This window comes from Dreissena polymorpha, chromosome 3 (assembly GCF_020536995.1).
Source record: "Dreissena polymorpha isolate Duluth1 chromosome 3, UMN_Dpol_1.0, whole genome shotgun sequence".
Taxonomy (NCBI): Eukaryota; Metazoa; Mollusca; class Bivalvia; order Myida; family Dreissenidae; genus Dreissena; species Dreissena polymorpha.
In genome coordinates this window covers 141093166-141113352 of record NC_068357.1, presented here as the reverse complement: position 1 = coordinate 141113352, position 20187 = coordinate 141093166, and the positions used below count along the sequence as shown (strand labels likewise).

The 20187-nt window shown below is 33.7% G+C and overlaps 1 protein-coding gene across 1 annotated transcript in view; it reads left to right on the top strand.

Annotated features, from left to right (window-relative positions):
- Positions 1-548: 548 nt before the first annotated feature.
- The window catches only part of LOC127871696 (U3 small nucleolar RNA-associated protein 25 homolog), a 44319-nt gene continuing 24680 nt past the window's right edge, over positions 549-20187 (top strand). The window contains exons 1-3 of the mRNA XM_052414825.1: positions 549-725; positions 19038-19083; positions 19814-19925. Coding sequence (XP_052270785.1) covers positions 586-725; positions 19038-19083; positions 19814-19925 — 298 coding nt within the window. The 5' untranslated portion in view covers positions 549-585. The remainder of the gene's footprint in view (positions 726-19037; positions 19084-19813; positions 19926-20187) is intronic.

The following is a 20187-nucleotide window of genomic DNA, read 5'->3' as shown; positions in this document are numbered from 1 at the left end:
ATTTTTCGTAAGCAGAAAGGATTACAATAAATTAGGTAAAAACAATGCCTATCATGACACATCCGATGACCATACTGTTGTTTTCTGCATTGGATCTATCGATTAATGGATGTGATCGTCTTTGACTTCAGCGCGCCCAACGTTGTATCACATCAAATAATGCTTACCAAAGTGGACCACTTTTGCATCAGAGGAAAAGTATATATAATATTTGGTTGTTTTTAAGTGGTTAGAATTCGTGTCCACATAAAGACAAAGCAAACTTTCCCCTGACAGAATAAGTATTAAATGTACTTCTTGAAATCGCTAAACGCGCGACACTTAATCGTGATATATAATCGAAACAAGCACCCGGATGAATTTTTTAAATCTCAAATGTCTTTGATCTTACAACTTTGGAATAAGGATCAATTTAAACAATCGACAAATAAAATATAGCTTATACGGAGTGTAAATTTGTTAAAAACCGCCCGAGTTTTGGACCGTTTTCAGCACACATATGCGGTTTTATCGTGTTAGGCCCGTTGTACTTTGCTACCAAAATAAATAGAGTAGAATTTAACCATATTAAGAGATTTTAAGAAAATGCCCAACGTGAAGAGAAAGCCACAACAGAAAAATCAGGGAAATAAACGAAAACGTCGGCAAATCGATTTGGGCGCATTATCAAAAAAGCATAGAAAGCTATATAGAGAAGAAGGAAAGCGCCCTATGAAAAAGGAAACGTGAGTATAAGCAGTAGACGTAAAGACAATGCAATTGTGTTAGTTATCGGACGTTAATGTAGTTCGGATACATTGACAACTCTGTCTCAATACCGTAGAATTACGTAGACTCGTTGTTAGACGCGTAAGTAAGGATCAGGATCCTTTTAAGCACACATCTTCGTTATCTAATGATGATTGGACTTCTTTACTACTAACTGTTATGATATACTTCAGGGACCGAATTTAACCAATAGACCAATTCACGCGTGACGTCACGCGCACCTGCGTGTTTTTATCCGCGCCACTCTGGTAGGCAAAAGAAAGACAGGATCAAAGGGGAGATATCGAGCATGATATTTATTGTCACGTTCTATATCTATATTAAATACATTATTTAATATATTTTGATATGTATACGATCATTTTTAGATTTTAGATTTAAACATCCCAAAAGTTGTTGTACTGTACTAAAACAAATAAGAATGAAAACAAACAATAAATAGATCGATTCCATGCACACAGCATATATTAACTTACCACTATGATAATCCATAATCCATCTGTTATTAAGTATGAACAATTGCTGCAACTAAAGAACAGGGTCTGAACTAATAACACTTTGTTTATGTGTTAAGGAATCTTTGAGTATCAGATCAAATTTGTTAAATCGTATACCGTAATTTACCAGTTGTTCATCTTATGTACCCCAATATACATTTGATTTATTCATACTCGTGTTTGTTAAAATGTGTTTTCTGGCGCGTATCAATATCAACCACATGACTGTGATGTTGACGAGGTACATTGTGCAAGTCAACTAAAAAAAGTCTTCCAAAACATTGAACTAAATTTTGCAATTATATCATTCTGTAATCTGACTATAGCTGATTACATCAATGCACACATTATAAATTCGGTAGTATTATTGGCAAAATATTTTATTTTTAAATGCAAACAGGAAAAAAACAACACCATAAATTGATTTTCTTGTGTCCTTTTAATAATATAATTTAACAAGAGAATAAATCGCGACTACACAAAATAAATTACATATCGTCACCTTAGCGCAAAACAGTGATAAGTGACATTTTTTTCAAAAATGACTTTTTTGCATAAAATGATCTAAAATGATGTCATACATGTCCTAAATAAATATCAGAATGGTATTCCAGTTTAATTGGTACTTTTTAAGAAAATATCATACTGTATTATTTGCACACATAATTCTGTTCGGTGCAGTAAGTAAATAAGTGCACTTGTCTACTTACTGCACCAATGTTCTTTTCATTTTAACTGCTTTGCATTGTGCAAGAAAGTCACAAGTGCACTTGTTCACTTATTGCACCAAAATAAGATTGATTTCCAGCAAAGTTATTTGGTGTAATATAGTGATATTAAGTGTAATATATCAAGGCCAAATGATGATATCAGAGCTAAAAACTATGCATTGAATCCCAGTTAAAGGGACATTAACACATAGAGAAATGTTGGAAAATTAAAACAAAGCAATTGAACCATAAACTTTATTAAAATCAACTTGAACACCAAACTGTACATAAAATAACAACGGGGTCACCTAGAAATATCCAATTTTCAAAATATTTGCATAATCATTGACACACTGATATTCTAATGTCAGGTACGTTATATTCATTTTAACACATCAATACATTTTAATCAACTCGCACAGATTCAATTATTATTTATCATTATATGCGGTAATTTGTGCTAAACAGATTCCTGACTGTTATTTCATTTTTTGTTTATCATTTGAATTTATGTCATCATTGTGTAAAAATTACTTAACAAGTTTTAGCAAGGGGTGTTTGTTAAATCGATGCTGTTCATTTAAAGGATTATATAAATGACATTTGAACAACGTTGGTTTAAAAATCAAATTCAAACATACATTTTTACGATAAACATCATTAATATTTTGTCACAAAGAAAAAAATAATATCTCAGCCAAAATCAAGTATGTTAACAACCTTTGGATTTTTAACGTACCTGACCATCAAACGTACATACGTATAATTCAAAGAATCTTTATAAGCATGCCTAATTCGTTTCATTGATACACATGTTTCATACAAAAATGATAAAAATCTAATGGCTTAACTTGAAAAATCTTTAAATACACATGTACATGGAAAAACATAGATTTAAAGAACTCTTAAAGTCCAACAGATAAAGCGTCGTATCGACGCGATAACGATATTTTGGGAAACTGCGAGGATTGCTTATATAGCTATAAAATACATCCGCTCAAAACATGAGCGTGGATGGTCATGTGGTCTAGGCGAGAGGCTTTGTACTCCAGGAATCCAAGGGTCAGTGGTTCGAGCCCTGTTGAGGTTTACTTTTTTTCCTTTTTAAAAATTGTATTCTTGTTTTTTTACAGGAGATTTTTAGTTCAAATGTTTAAATTTATCAATATAAAGCATTTAAAGCATTTAATGACAAGCTTCAATACATGCCAAAATCTGTTGGACAGCCCCTTTAACGTGCTTGACAAGTCTATTTCGTTCCTATAGACAACATGCAATAACAACCAAGTCAACTACGTTTACATTTTCAAATAACAAACATTATGATTAAAACGTTCACATTTAATAAACACAACCATTTATGAGGTCTACAGTAGTTTATATACGAACTTCTTAGAACTATTTTCGAGTCCATGTACCTGACACTTTTTGTCAAAACAATCAATTTTCAAAAAACAAACTACATCAACTGCCTTTTGCTTTTATAAAAGCAATTGGCTATTGAAAGTGGTGTCAAAAAACATGTAATGGGCATTTTCAAGTTTAAACTGCCTTTTGCTTTTGCTGCAAGCAGTTGACTCTTGGATATCACGTACAAACTGTTCGATTTAAACATCTTGTACGTCATCTCTTAACGGCCACGTAAACAAACGTCCTTTCCCTTGAGTTTCCTCCATAAATAAAACTGTCGCCTCCTGCTTATCATCATCAACCTTGAGAAGTTTCCCTGGGTAGCCGATATCATCCAACTTTACAAGATAGTATGCGTCTTTAGTGCTCCAGGTAGGATTTGAAAAGGGCAGGGGGGGGGCTTTTTGTCAAAAGGGCACTTTCAACGCGCAGTATTTTGTCAGAAGTGCACTTTCAAGTGCGCTTGCGTCTCTGGAATGCTTCCTGTTGCTGCTGCATGATCATTTATATGTTTTTAATAATTGTTAGAATATATTATTCCCATTATTATTAAACCATTCAATGTCTACAATGAGGAATAAATTAATAACAAATATCATAATTTAATTTATTTTTTTTTTATTAAAAAAATAAAAATGTAAAGGGCAGGGGGAGGGGGGCACCTAGGAAGGGCAGGGCAGAGGTTCGGAGGGGCAGGGCGGGGAACCCTTCAATTTAGACCTAGCTGGAGCACTGGTCTTTGACTGGTTTGATCAATGGGGATTCTTTTTTATCTGAGACTTTGGGCAACACATTAGCATCTGCGATATGTGAAGAGCCATTTCTGTCTGCGCACATTTCAGATAAGTTTTCGCTTCTGTACTTTTTTCTGTTTTCATCGACATTTCCTTCATGATCTATCAACTTCCGTTTAAGTGAACATTCGCGTAGGCTGGCTTCGTTACTTACATTGTGTTTTTCTGGTACAGTGTCTATTTTCCAGTGTCCACAGTATTCGCCTTTTGAACAGGCTTCACAGTAATATGAGACCATGGCGGTATATAACTGATTGTGTGCAGCAAATAATGCATGCAACTTTATGGTTCCCGAAACAGAATTCGGGTTTTTCATCTCGAGTTCTTTTGCTGTGGTTTCATACTCAGTTCCATTATAAAACACGGTCATACTCGATGCTTTCATGTCAGGGACTAGTTTTTTTTCAAGATCGTGACCACCACTGTGGAATTATGGTTTGTGACATCAGAAACAAAAATCAAATTCTTGTGTTGCAGCTCTTCTTCTTCTTTATAGTAAGCAACTACCGGGTGCAGTGTAACTCCTGTGCTGTTCCAATAAGCGCTTTGAAATTCGTCGACGTTGCTGCATGTGAAATTTTCTGCAAAATCCATATGGATCAATATTTCCTATTTTGGCAAGTTGGCTTTTAGATTTCTTATGGCAGTATATTGCGTCTTCACCCTAGAAACATGCTGTAAGAAATATCAGAACTGCAGTTGTGTATGTTTGATTATACTCTTCTTTTGTGTTTTTGGATTTAACTTATTTCATTTTCTTCTTCCCCTCTTCTTCTACGCGTTTCAACTCCTCAAACTCGACTTCTGTGTCATCCTGTATTTTATTGGTAAGCATTAATTTCTGTCATGTCCTGTTCAGATACTTTCTTGCTAACCGTTTCTGGGTTTGGTGAAATATCAATTCCTACAGAGCGAATGCTTTTAAAATTCATAGCAAAATTTTTATGTTTGCTGCATGAACATGTATTTCAGGTTATCAGCTTTGTCAAAAGTATATAGTCAGGATGCAGGCAACAAAAAAACGATTTTGATATTTTGGTATTTGGGTTTTCAGCACAGAACTCGTGTCGCTCCATGAAGTTGATCACCTCCCTTTTGATTCTTTCTCTTTCCAGGAAATTTCTTCTCTTTTGAATAGCCATCAATGCCTTTCCAGTGGCCCGTCTTAGTACTTTTTTCGAAATCCCTGTTTCTTTACTCAGCGTGGAAATACATTTGTACTTCTTAAGGATATTGCCGCTCACAATATTTGCAATTGCCTTGCCTGAAAGGACTTTCAGGCCTGGTTACAAGCAGACCATTCCTCAGGCTAAATATAACAGTCTAGTGATGCATTCTACAAAGACTTGCCCTGTGAGTGATAACCAAATTGTTACTGTTGTTTTTACTCTCAGCTACAATAATGATCAAATTTATGCTGGATACTTTTTCCTGTAGTGTTTTGTAAGAAATCATGGTCATTGCAACAAAATTTAAGAAGAAAACTTGATCTTTTATCTACTTAAAGTTAAAAAGTGCAACAAAATTCTCCAGTTTTATGAAAAGTGTATGTGGGCTTATCAGTAGCCTTTTTATATATCAATACTTATATACTGGGAGTGTGACAGCAAAATTCAAGATGATAGTACTGTCAACTTTAGCCAAGGTGAAGCCATGAAATTGTAATGATTCATCAATATAGAAGAAAAAGCCATGTAGTAAAAGATATCTTGTTTGTCTTTTTGGTTAAACTTTTTGTCATTCAAATTTGACAAATTGTATTTAACTCACATTAAATAATATAAGCCGAAGTATACTGTATCAATGTATGGTGATGTTGTCATACTCCTCAATTTGTGCCTGTTCCAATGGAAATATTTTTCTGAAGTTTACAAATTAAATTTCGATGCTTGTCGTTACAAATATAATCATGTTAAATGAAATAAGTGTAATATTATTGTTTAAAGTTGATTTATAAATTATCAAACAATACATGTGTTTCTTTCATTAATATGCAAGATGTTTCTTTAAAAATGAAAAAATATTCATTTCATCTTAAAAAGATTCTTAATGCTATGCATGGCAGAACCCCATTGCTCATAATTTTGCTTCCTACATCAAAATTGGTGTAAACATTATTTTGTTTTCAATATCCTTGGACATTTTTTCTTAATTTTACTAGAAATTCAGTAAATTGTTTGATTTTAAACCATAATAACTTACCTTATGTAGTTATTGCACAAAGAATGTCCAGTGCAATATAGTAATAAGTGCACTTGTTACAGTATTGCACTAAAAATATTTCAGTGTCAAATGAAGTTATCTGCAAATTCATCAAATATAATATTACTTGGTAGCAATATACTGAAATACATTTTATCTAATATATTTTTTGTTAAAGAACTGTATAAAAATGTTAACAGTGTCAAAATCAAAGCTCAATCTTTTATAACAATCAGTTTTTTTACTCTCCTGTAAAATTTTGAAATATGGACTTATCACTGTTTTACACTAAGGTGACGATATATTGTATATTCGTTGTGCGCTTTTTATGCTCAATGGGTACACCTACCATAAAAAAGTAAATATACTTTGTGACATAGTTTCACCTAGCTTAAAGCAACATGTATACACTTTTTCCCTTGTATATATTTAAAATATAATATAATAAAATATATATCGAAATTGAAACTGTTTATAACATATTTTTCACACCATCCATAGTCTTTATAGATGCTATGTACCATAACTTATATCGGGAAAAAAGACAACATATATACTACTTTTGTGTATTTTTAAACATAATATTTTATATACAAAATATATTATGTTGACGATAGAAATAAAAAAGGAAATTACTAAAAAAAGTCTTGTCTGTCTGTCTAGGAAAACTAACACTTTGTCACATTAAATAAATTAATTTAATTTAATTGGTTTGATTTGATTGTTTGCATCAATCTTAAAATCGTGTTAGCCTTTGTATTCCGGTGTTTAATTGCCCCCTTTGTTCGGCACAAGCCGATTATCTCGTTTTGATCAGATATTGTCCCTACTTAACTAACAGCAAAGTGTCATAAACTACAGCAGGGACCTATACAAACAATAGGTTCCTGACCACGGGTGGTATATGAAAGTTTGGTCATTAATCGCAATTGATGATACCACCATGTCTTCTCTTTCTAGTAGTATTGAGCAGTTATTTGGGGTTTAGTAATATACCGCTAAAGTTCAACTGTTCAATTAGATATGCTACATATCGTAAAAAAATATAAAGTAATTTGTCCAGTATATATAATTAGAAAATGTACGCTGTGAAGATACTAGCCTGTTTACCGGTAATTTATAACAAAACGTATTTAATAATTGGTAAATGTACATATAATCATTAAACGTATTTAGCGGGTACCGGTTCATTAAAACTACGTCATTCCGTTTGAAGATTGAATGTTACGGCCATGCACAAACGACATCATGAAAACAAGAAATTACGTATGACTACCGGGGTAAATAATATTTACGAAAAATAAAAAGCAATATAGATATATATTATAAAATGTAAGATATTTGTCACTCATATACACTAGTTAAGAAATTTCAATATACATGATTTCACAGGTTAATTTGCATCATGTGAAGTTGTGTTTTTCAGTTGTATGTTACGATTCATCTATAGTGTTATTCACCCGAAAAACAAATCATCCAATTAAAAAGAAAATGAACATTTAAATACTGTCATGCACTTCGCTTTTAATAGGGTTTTGTTGTACAGTGTCAGATTTTAATGCACCCCTGTTCTTTCACTCATATTTTTTTTTTATCACACTTTCATACTCATATAATTGATAATTATAATAATATAATGGGGTGCATTATTATTTTTTGTAATTTTTGAAATCCTTCTGCAAGAAATAAAACGGCTAATGCATAGCTTTGTTTTGTGAAATTGTCGGTGTTTAGTCTTCAGACCACATTTACCTTGATGCTAATGACTAACGAGTTTATTTTTTTTTATAGATAAGAATACATGTATTAATTAAACAATATTGACATTAAAAATGCAATATCTTTAATAGTATTTAGGTGTTATGATGTTGTTGTTAATGTTTTCGATATATTGACTAAACACGTGCCATTATCTATACGACATAATGTTTATCGTAACTGTACCCAGTGCTTTTGCCTACCAGCGCATCGCGCATGCGCGAAAATTCGGAATCAAAACAATAACAATGAATTGGTCTATTAAGGCACTTACATGTTTTTGGCAATTTAATTTTTTATTCACTTGCAAAATGTCAAACTTACTAGCAATTTGGGATTTTTAAATTATTTTTTATTTAAAATAATACTTGTATCATATATTAAAATTGTGGATTATATGCTGGCTACTTAAAGTGCATAATCTTTGGAACAAATATGTTATCTCAATAATTATAGGCATGGACCCGCATTCAATATTCAGCAATTGTGACTTGAAACTCAAAATTGTTAAACACAAGCTTGAACTCCAGTTGCCATTTACAAGGCTAAATGCAACCTTTAAAAAATTTCAGTCATGTAACCTCATTTTCAATTCTTCAAATAGTGTTTCTTTTAATTTTATATTTTAATCTTAATTTAATTTTATCTTGTCCATGATTGATGGACGTTTTTAATCGTGCAGACAGAAATATTTTAAGAAAGTCGCAATCACCCAGACGCTTATTAACAGCAAGCGCCTAGTGAACTATAGCTTGTACCAGAGTAGCGTCCCTTAAATATTACAACAACAACAACAACAGCGGCCAAATGTGTTTATGCAACTATTTAACACTGTAATCGTTTAATTTAAGCAAGATTTTGATTTTAAAAATGGGAGTCGTGATTATAAAAAGTAATTCTATTACGTCATACAACTTTCGTGCTCAAATGAGATGTGCACGAGCAGATCGATATATTGTCAGTGCGATTTAGCTACTCGTTGAGTACAGACGCTTCGGCGTGATCAATTTTCCGTAACGAATTAGTTCGTTCACGGTTTATACTGCGGTATCGCACATGTCAGTTTTATTGCTATTACAGTAGATTCCACTTAATTAAATATCGGTTAATCGAATAATTCGGTTAATTGAATAGAAATTGAAAACACCAAACCATTTGCATCTCTTCCCCTTGTAAAAGCTCCACATATTCTGATAGGCAATATGGCGTATTTCGGTTAATTGAATAACCTATTTTCTATTGCACACTATAATCCACACTATAATCTAGCAAAGAATGTCATAAATCTCAAAGGATACGCATAGTAATGACAATTTTGACAGACACGCTCAATTGACTGCCTTTGTTTTCATTTCACACCATGCATGTATGCAGCGTCTGTCAAGCTTCACGTGACTAACAGGTGTAGTATGCGAGCAAGTACAATGCAAACACTGGAGGATCCGGTGTGCAGTCAGGTGCAAACTTTCGAATGCAAACTGTCGAGTAACACACTTCCACAGTTTGTTGTCGCTTAGAAACAATTAAAGAGTGTGTTGCTGATTAGAAACAAACTGTTGACATGTCTTTCTAGACAGTTTGCAATAGGTGATGGAATGTTACACTATATTCTCAGTTCGTGTATATAAACCTACACAAATGCGTCACAGTAAATCATATCTGAACATGATGTCGAACAATCGAAAACGCGCACATTTGTCAAAACATTGCAGTCTTAACACTGCTGATCATGTTTCAGAATAACCAAAATTAAATCCAGTATTGACCAGATTTTCCGGTAAATCAATACACAGTACATTATCTGTTTCAATACTAAACTATCTTAAAGAGCGTAACGTCAAAGATACTGCATTCTCCACGCTACAAAGTTTTCCTTTGACAGTGTATATACACCCACGCTAATTTTCGCGCGCTTTTTACCAGGACAATACATGAGCAATAGATGTTGCTAGCGTAAGCGTTGGGTAAGCAATAAAATTATAAAATGAAAATGGGAAAAATCATTACACGCACCGTATGGCGTGACATTGTAAATTGCTGCATAGTTTTCGCTAGCTTTTTGTTTGGGGCAAAGGAAATATACATGTGGACGTTTTATTGAAAGATAGAAAGTGTGTTTTGGATTACAAAATTTGTATTCTCATTTGGGAATTCAACAAAACATTTATATTATATTTATAATGGATTCAATATTAAATTCCAATATTAACTTTTTTTTAAAGCATTAAATGTCGAAACGATGTTTTGATTATGCATGAAAATCACAATTTCCAGGATGATTACACCCGGTTATTGATTACATTGGAAATATAACTGATTCCGCATAACTGTATACTCCGGATAATTGAATATTCGGACGTGACAAATGGGCTATTCAATTAAGCGAAATCTACTGTAGTAGCAATTATTGGAGTTATTTTGTTATTCATAAACAATTTTACTGAATTTCGTTATTTTTCTTCAGAAACAATAAAAAAAAACTTGTTGTAAAATTTCTTCTGAAATTTTTACCAGTCTAACACGTGACCAGTTTACGACATCCGGCACGTTAGTTTTCAACAGGTCTCTGTATATTTAACACGTCATGGCGGACAAAGAAGTCCAGAACAGTAAGAAACCACCCAGTTAGTCGGTTTCGGTCGTAAATAAGACCTCTTTGGTGTCCGAGGACACACGTAAAACTGTTCCTTATAAAGGTCAGTGTTCTACGTCCACAAGTTCTATGTCTAGGAGCCTGAACTCTCGTGAAGTTATCTCTATTTTGCAAGAGCTAAAGAAAATGTGAAGAGCCAGAAAGAACATATTGAAAAAATTGGATCTGCTCAATATTACGATGAAGAGTATTCAGAGGATCAGTTCTATGATGACGATGGACAGTCTTTTGATGAAATTGATCAAGAAAATCTAAGATTCAATCCTGTTTTTTGGAACTTGATGGAACGCTTTAGTAACTCTGACCTCGTTGATAAGAAGGTTAATGATGATTTAGCAAAATTTGTGAATAGTTCTTTCAGGAACGAATTGTCTGATGACAAAATGAATGAACTTTTGAAAGAGGTGCATCGGCCTGAAAACTGTGAGGCTCTTGTTAAAACTCATGTTAATCAAGGGATTTGGCGTTTGCTGCGAGCTCAGGTTCAATATAATGATAATAAGATGCAAAGTGTTTAAGAACTTTTGGTGAAAGCAGCATCTAACATTACCAAATCTGCTGACATATTAGCAAAGTCCACAGAAAACCCATCAGTAGCATGTAGATGTAGTAAGGCCATAATCTTTCAACCAATGCTTTAGCACTTTTAGGCCAGACCTACAGAAACATTAACATAAGAAGAAAAGAGCTCCACAAAAGCAGTTTGGACCCCAAATACCATTATCTTGCCTCTCCATCATTGCCATGTACAGATTTTTTGTACGGTGATGACAATGACGTTAATAGAAATGTTCGTGAAATAAACGATCTCAACAAAATTGGCCGCATTGGGCAGCAGTTTGGCAGAGGACGTGACTTTTGTCGTCCCCATCCATACAGATCGGGGTTTTGAGGTCGAGGCCGATTTCGTGGTGGAGGCCGTGGTGATGCTGGCTTTTCAAAAAACGGCCGAGCATTGGCACAGAGGAAATAAATATGGTTAGTACCTTTGAAGCTTGTAGATTGAAATATTTTATTGAAAATTGGAGAAAAATAACTAGTGATGAATCCATTTTGGATATGGTGGAGCATTTTCACATCAAGTTCATTGATAATGTAAACCCAGTTAAGACATTTTGTCAAGCAAATAGATTTTCTTCTAATGAAAGTGATCAAATTGATAATGAAATACAAGAACTATTATCAATGAAAGTTATTACCCAAGTTGAACATGACCCTAACGAGTTCATTTCTCCTATTTTTACTGTTCCAAAAAAGGATGGTACATGAAGACTGATATTGAATTTAAAAGATTTAAATCAATTTATTGAGTACCACCATTTTAAAATGGATACCCTTAAATCTGTTCTCAAAATAGTCACTCCTGGCTGTTATTTTGCATCAGTAGATTTAAGGCATGCATATTATTCAGTGCCTATTGCATCGGAACTCAAAGTAAAATTGCGCTTCATCTTTAAGAGCAAAATCTACCAGTTTGAATGCCTTCCAAATGGTATTTTATCAGCTCCAATAAGCTTTACTCGCCTGCTTAAGCCTGTTTTTGCATCTTTGTGCATGCTTGGTATCACAATTTCTGGGTTCATAGATGACTCAATAATTTTAGCACACACAATGCAAGATTGTGAAAGAAATGTTAAAGATACTGTCAGGTTGATAACTGATGTAGGTTTCATTACACATGAACAGAAATCTGTTTTGGTCCCTGCACAGAGAATAATATTTCTTGGGAATCTAATTGATTCTGTAAGCATGACAGTAAATTTACCCAAAGAAAAAGTTGCAAACATTGTCCAAGCATGTTCAGAATTGCAAACATGACTTTTGCAAAAATTCGACAAGTTGCTAGGGTTTTGGGTCTCATGGTCTCAACTTTTTCTGCTTTTGAATTTGCTCCTCTTTATTATAGAGTTATTGAGAGACAAAAAATCTTAGCTTTACAAAACATGAAGGGTGATTTTGATTCATGGATGAATGTCTCTCAGGGCATTAAAAATGAGCTCCAATGGTGGATTAATAATCGTGCTCACAAGAAAGGAGAATCATTCATGCAAATCCAAGTTTAGTTATCACTTGTGATGCTTCAAATGATGGTTGGGGAGCTGTTTTTGAGCAAAATGAAATTGGAGGTAGATGGGGAGATATTGAGTCCCAAAATCACATCAACTACCTGGAATTGTTAGCTGTTTTTCATGCACTAAGGTCATTTTGCAAATCCATTGAAAATTGTCACAAGTTAGATCAGACAATACCTGTGCAGTAGCATATCTCAATAATATGGGGGGTAGAATAGAACTTTTGAATGCCTTGGCAAATGATATTTGGTCATGGTGTTGTCAGAAAAATATCTGGTTGTCTGCCACCCATATTCCTGGTGTTGATAATTCTGCAGATAAGTTTTCTAGAGAATTTCAAGATAATGCAGAGTAGATGTTAAGTACTATGTTATTTAATGAGATAATCAAATGATTTGGAATGCCTGAAATTGACTTATTTGCCTCCAGGCTCAACAAGCAACTTGACAGATATGTCTCATGGAAACCTGATCCTGATGCAGCTTTTGTGGATGCATTTGCATTAAACTGGTCAAATATGCTGATATATGCATTTCCACCTTTCAGTTTGCTGGGACGCCTAGTACAGAAAGTATGGGCGGATGCTGCAGAGATGGTCCTGGTGGCACCTCTTTGGGTGACACAAAATTGGTTTACTCGAATCCTCGAGATGTTGATACAGGATCCTCTCATCTTGAAGGTTGATACAGGATCCTCTCATCTTGAAGGTTGATACAGGATCCTCTCATCTTGAAGGTGAAGAATCAGACTTTGAATGTTCCAGTAACCAACAAGGTACATCCTCTGGTGAACAAGTTGCATTTGATGGTATGTCATATATCAGGAATTCCTTCAAAAGTCGAGCTTTATCGGAAGAATCTGTTGAAATTCTCATGGCTTCATGGAGAAAATCCACTAAGAAGCAATATCAGTGTTACATCGAGAAATGGGTTCTTTTCTGTCGTGAAAGGAAAAGTGATATTTTTCAAACGACTATTGAATCAGTCATAGAAGTTTCTTACTTATTTATACAAAAAAAATAAAAGCTATGAAACATTGGACACTGCACATAGTGCATTGTCAAATTTGTGTAAGTTAGTAGATGGACATTCTGTTGGATCACATCCATTAGTTGTCAGATATATGACAGGAGTTTTCAATTTACGGCCAGGACGTGTTAAATATACAGAGACCTGGGATGTTGCCATTCTTTTGCGTTATTTGAAGATGTTGACACCAGTTTCATATTTGACTTTGAAGATGTTATGTTGTAAAATAGTAACTCTAATTGTGCTCACTCAAGCAAGTCGTTCACATTCAGTTAGTCTATTAACTTTAGACGGAATGAAACAAGAAGATTCATTCTTTGTTGTATACTATAGTGGGTTATTGAAGCAATGTCGTAAGGGTAAAGTAAACCCTTTTGTTATTCTAAAGAAATTTAATGTAGATAATGCTATATGTGTACACTACACTTGAAGAATATATTTCACAAACAAGGACACTACTTGGAGAAAATAAGAATTTGTTCATCAGCTATATTAAGCCTTATAACTCTGTTGGACCTACTACTATTGCTAGATGGGTCAAATTCATGATGAGTAAAGCTGGGATTGATGTAATGAAGTTTAAAACGCATAGTGCTCGTTGTGATACAACTTCAAAAGCTAAGCAGAGTGGTTTATCATTGGCGGAGAGTCTAAAAGTTGCTTGGTGGTCAAGTGAGAGAACATTTGCCCAGTATTATGAGAAGCCAATAGAGAACTGTGAAGATTTTCAATCTGCTGTGCTGCAATAGATACACATTATTATAAGGTAATATTTAAAGGTTTTCTTTAAATATTGGTCCATATTAATCTTGTAGCTCAAAAAAGTCATGTCCTTCAGTGTTGAAGTCTCATTTGAGCACGGAAGTTGTATGACTTTATAGAATTCCCCCAAACAAACTAGACTTACCTTAAGTTGACGTTTGGTTGGAATTCTGTGTAGTCATATGACAACTGGAGGGATCAAATGCCCTCCCTCACCACCCTTTGTTTTATTTGGTGAGATCTTAAAATTTTTCATCTGTATTCATTTGATACAGATATAACTTTTTTGAAATCGTGTTGAAGACTGACAATATATCGATCTGCTCGTGCACATCTCATTTGATCCCTCCAGTTGTCATATGACTACACAGAATTCCAACCAAACGTCAACTTAAGGTTATTCTAGTTTGTTTAGGGGAATTATCTCAATACTTAAAGGATTTATGGAAAAACAGGTTTGAGAAATCTGAAATTTCTACTCGTGGAAAATTGCAAGCTATATATTTTTCAACTCGCTATCTTTAAATCTCTCTATACTTTTGCGAGTATGCTAGCTAAGTTTTGGTCCCTGATTCTTTAAACATAAAAAATATCTAGTGATATTTGGTACATCCAATACCTTGATTGAGATATAACACTGGTTAGAACATGTAGTTTGTACTGAGTATCATTATCACACAGTTGATAGAGTCTGTTTTTGAAAATATTTAATTACTTAGCAGACACTACTTTGTAAAGTAAATTATTCCATTCTATTTTTGCAGATATAATTCTTTGAGAGAAACTTTTCAGTCTAAATTCATACATGCCATATTTTTTTAGGTCCAAAGCGGGACATTCCATAAAAAATTGTCGGGACATTTGACCCAAAAGCGGGACACCTAAAACGATTTATCATTCCACCTTTACTGTAGTCAGTATAGTACTAACAAATATTCTTGATACTTTTATTCAAGACATAAAACATCTGCTATGAATCATGGAATCTAAAACATAACAATAACAGTTTTATAAAATAAGACAATAGCAAACAACGAGGATAATATTCATCTTTTTAGAGTACAAAATCTAGAACATTACGACTACAATACTCATTATATTAATTTCAATGGCAAACATTAACGCAGGGGAGGCTATCCAGTACACTAAAAGTACGGGTTACAGTAAACTATCTACCGAACAGTTACATCAGTTACACACGGAATGCGCGGCCGTACACATTTCAGAGGTAGGTTTTTGGTGGAAGCAAACCGTCTTTGTGTTCATTTAAACTCTCAACAACGCCTCAACCGTTATTACACCGGACAAAAGAAGTCTATGGATGCTTTACTCGAATTATTTTTCTCTAATGTTAATAATCATATTTTGTTTTCTTCTTATATACACAGATTAAACTGAATTGTGAATTGTCAGGCGCTGTATTGGGGTAGTGTCAAACTGTCATGAATAACAACACGTTGTTTTTATTACAATAACACAAGACAAGATGGGTTCCACTTTTACTGTTTGTTGCGATGTTTTTTTAAGCATGTATCCATGCGCAGTTTGTTACTTGTCAATTGTCGCGGCTAAATTGGAGTAGGGTCAAACTGTCATGCATAGCACCTCATGGTTTTTAGCTTAATTGGAGTAGGGTCAAACTGTCATGCATAGCACCTCGTTGTTTTTATTACAATTACACCCAATTACACTAGACAGGATGGGTATCACTTATTGGACTGTTTGTTGCGATTTTGGTATATTGCACATTCGGATTATCCCGCTATTTATGAACTAAACATTGAATGTAAAAGACTCATTAATGACGTAGAGTTAATTTTACAAAACAATTGTTTTGTAAACCGTTTCAAACAAATACAAAAATAAACACATTTTCAACATTTATTTCATTATAAAACAACTATCGATAGCAATAAGCGACCACTATCTTGAGGACCACCATGGTGTGAATGCCTGGTGAAATCAATAATTAGCCGATAAATCGCTGATAAGGTGTCATAAACAACACTGGTACACACGATAAGTAGAAATCGGATTGTAAATTGGGGGCAATAAAGGGATTAGCGGGGGGTAAGTGTTAGCGAAACAGAGCTTAAATAGCGAATTTTATTGGGAACCTATAGACCTTACATCGTTTTTTACGAATGTCGGGACAAATCGTCTCATATCGGGACGGCGGGACAAAGGGCCCAAAAGCGGGACTGTCCCGCTGAGATCGGGACGTATGGCATGTATGCTAAATTTTGTCTCACATCTTGGTTTTGCAAGTTTAAAACAGTGTCCTCTAGGTTCAGATGTGTTGAAGGAAAACAAATGCTCACATGGTATATCATTTAGTTGATTCATGATTTTATAAAACTGAATACCGGTAATATGTCCTCTTCAAATCTGCCCTGCTTCTAATTTCTTCTTGAATGCTTTGAGGTTTTATGAGAACAGTACAGTCCATGTGTTTTCCACAATTTCCCTCGCTACTCTGCAGCATGCCTATGGATGGAGATTAAAATCATCCTGCGATACGCTGAGTTTGCATGATTGGGGTCTCCGAGGTTAACGATCGGCAAATTGATAAGCCGACATGGTGGTCCTCAGCAGTACAGTACATATATATATATATACAAATTTTTCCAGAAATATGCATTCCGCAAACTAGGGCACATTGTGAATAACAAAAATAATAAATATTTGGCCAATTAGGAAAAAATAACTTCGCAAACTGGTAATCTGAAATTCGAAATTCGGCAATCCGGTACAAAGATGGCGATGATCACAGATTCATTGCTTTATCCATCCGTTTAACCGATTTTAATCGTATAAGAGGTTAAACAACCTTTGACAGCTAATTGGTGTTAATCTGTTGTGTAATGTTAATAAAGGTGTGAAAAACTCGCGAGTCAGTGTTAATTACATGTTTTCCCTATCAGAGCAGTACGTGTAAGAAAAATTAATGAAATAATCCAGACGATTTATTTACATGCTAACGCAGTGTAACTGTTAACAGATATTCATTTTCATTTTTACCTGTCAGAAAGTCCCCGGTAAGCACGTTTTTTTTTACATACTGCGTATGACGCAATAAAACATTTTTTGTTCATCATCGTAATTTAAATTTTCTCGTCCAATGAAAGCTGTGTCCCAAAATGCACTGTACTATTTACACTTCTGAAAAATGGCGTAGGCATATGGTTGTGTTTATAAAATTCTTAAACATATTTATCGTCATAAATGTTTAAGATTATTTTTTCTCATGGTGAATGATTGATGTTGTAATTATATTGGATTATCAGATAAATGTGAACATGAGAAAAGCTTATTATTTTTGCTAAATTAAAAAAAACAGGGGCTACCATGGGACAAATAAGATAATGTTATAAAATTACAAACAACAACTAAGCATTTCACAATTTTTAATCAGTTATTTAAAAACAGCAAATTTAACAAGTTGACTGAATAACAGCATGTCCAATAAGTTTATTTTATATCACATTTGATAAGGTATGAACTAACATAAAACAACAGTATAATGATATTTTTTTACAGTAAATAAATCATGAATTTAATTTACCAATTGTGCTACACTGACTATCTCTGGAACTTCCCGAGATAGTTGGTATGGCACGATTGGTTGATTAGACACATGATCTTTCTTGCCAAGGATTCTGGAGTTAGTCCATGTGTAAATAAGCATATTTTCAAATTCGAAATACTCAGCATTTTCAATTGCAATAACACCATATCAAGTAAATTGTTTTAATTTGATCTGTTTGTGGCTATTAATGTCAGTAAATAGTAGAATACCATAATGATAAAAATACAGCTTGTTTTATTTAAAATTAAATTGCTTGTAGAAATAAATGTCTTGACTGTATTATGCATGAAATGCACAATTTCCACGAGGATTGTATAAGTCTCCTATGTTACTTTCCCTGATTTTATCATGGAGGAGTACACATGGTTGATAACGTTAATAAACACAAATAGAGGCATACCCCACATTTAGTGTTGCTGTGTCATGCGCATATGTGTGTTTACATAGGGGAAATGGAGACCGTTTGTGTACATAAAATTCTTAAACACATTAATCATCAAGGTGGTATGATTGCTTGTTTTACCTCTCTTGGCTGTTGTTTCCCCATTTGTGGTCGAATGTCATGGCAATTTTTATAGAAATTCCTGATTTGGACCTGACAATTTTTGCATGTATGACTATAATCAATTAACACTAAAGTCTGTTACTAATGAATCATTTTTAATATAGGCTATGCTAAATTAGTTGTGTTCATATCCTAAGGGTTGAAGCCGTATTACATGTAATCTATGATACATGTAATGTTATATAATTATGACATGATCATGATTGTGTTATATTATATTTTATTTTAGGGAGAATATTGTGGCTGAAGAAACAGATGTCAAGGCAAATGAAAATGTGAGTTGTTTATAGTCTCTTAAAGGGGCCTTTTCACAGATTTTGGCATGTATTGAAGTTTGTCATTAAATGACTTATCTTAATAAATGTAAGCATGGGATCTAAAAAATCAAGAATATAATTAAAAAAAGAAAAAAAGTAACCCTCAATAGGGCTCGAACCACTGACCACTGGAGTCCTGGAGTAAAAGTCAACCATTTACACCACTCAGCCACTCGTGCTCATACAATGAAGGATGTATTTTATACTTTATATAAGCAATCCTAGGAGTTTCACAAAATATAATGACAACAACAGAACTTTTTAAATTATTTAATAGTTTCACGTTGCAACGCTTTATAATTTTCAGGTTTGTAAATCGTCAAAAGATGCATATAATTGCTAATTTAGAGCATGGTAAATGTTCAGTATTACTGTTTCCTCACAAATATTATAACTAAAACAAAAATTTGCAAATCTGAAGCAACTTTTTTTAATTTTGTCAATTTACCAAAATGTGAAAAGGCCCCTTTGATGAATAGTTAAATGAATAATAGATATCATAATATAATAAATAACAATAGATTTTGCTCCGTTTACAATACATAAATGCTGAAATAATTAAAAATATTTTGTGTTAAGTCCAGTCTGCCCAAATAATTTTACCTTGTTTTATTGTAGTTTGTACTTGACTGCTACTTTCAGAATATTGACTTTGGTCCAACATGTCATCAACATGTTAACATTTCAGAATGTGAACAGTGAGGAGGACTCCTACAGCTCCAGTGATGAGGAACACAACCCATATCAACAGCTGCTGTCACAACTAGTTCCATCTAGGCTGGACAACAAGTCACATGTTGGTATGCACATTACTCACTCATCTGTGATGACATGGATTGGAAGCCCTTGAGAAGTTTAGTGGCCAAAAATGAAAATTGTTTAAGAAAGGGCAATTAAATATCCAACAATTTTGTTTTGCACTTAATTTCTATACAAAAACACATTTTTACCATTATCTAAATGACAAATTATGTGTGTGATACAATATTTGAAAACTCAGTCAACAAGTATGCTCATTTTGTTTTATGCCCCCCTTCGAAATAGAGGGGGTATATTCTATTG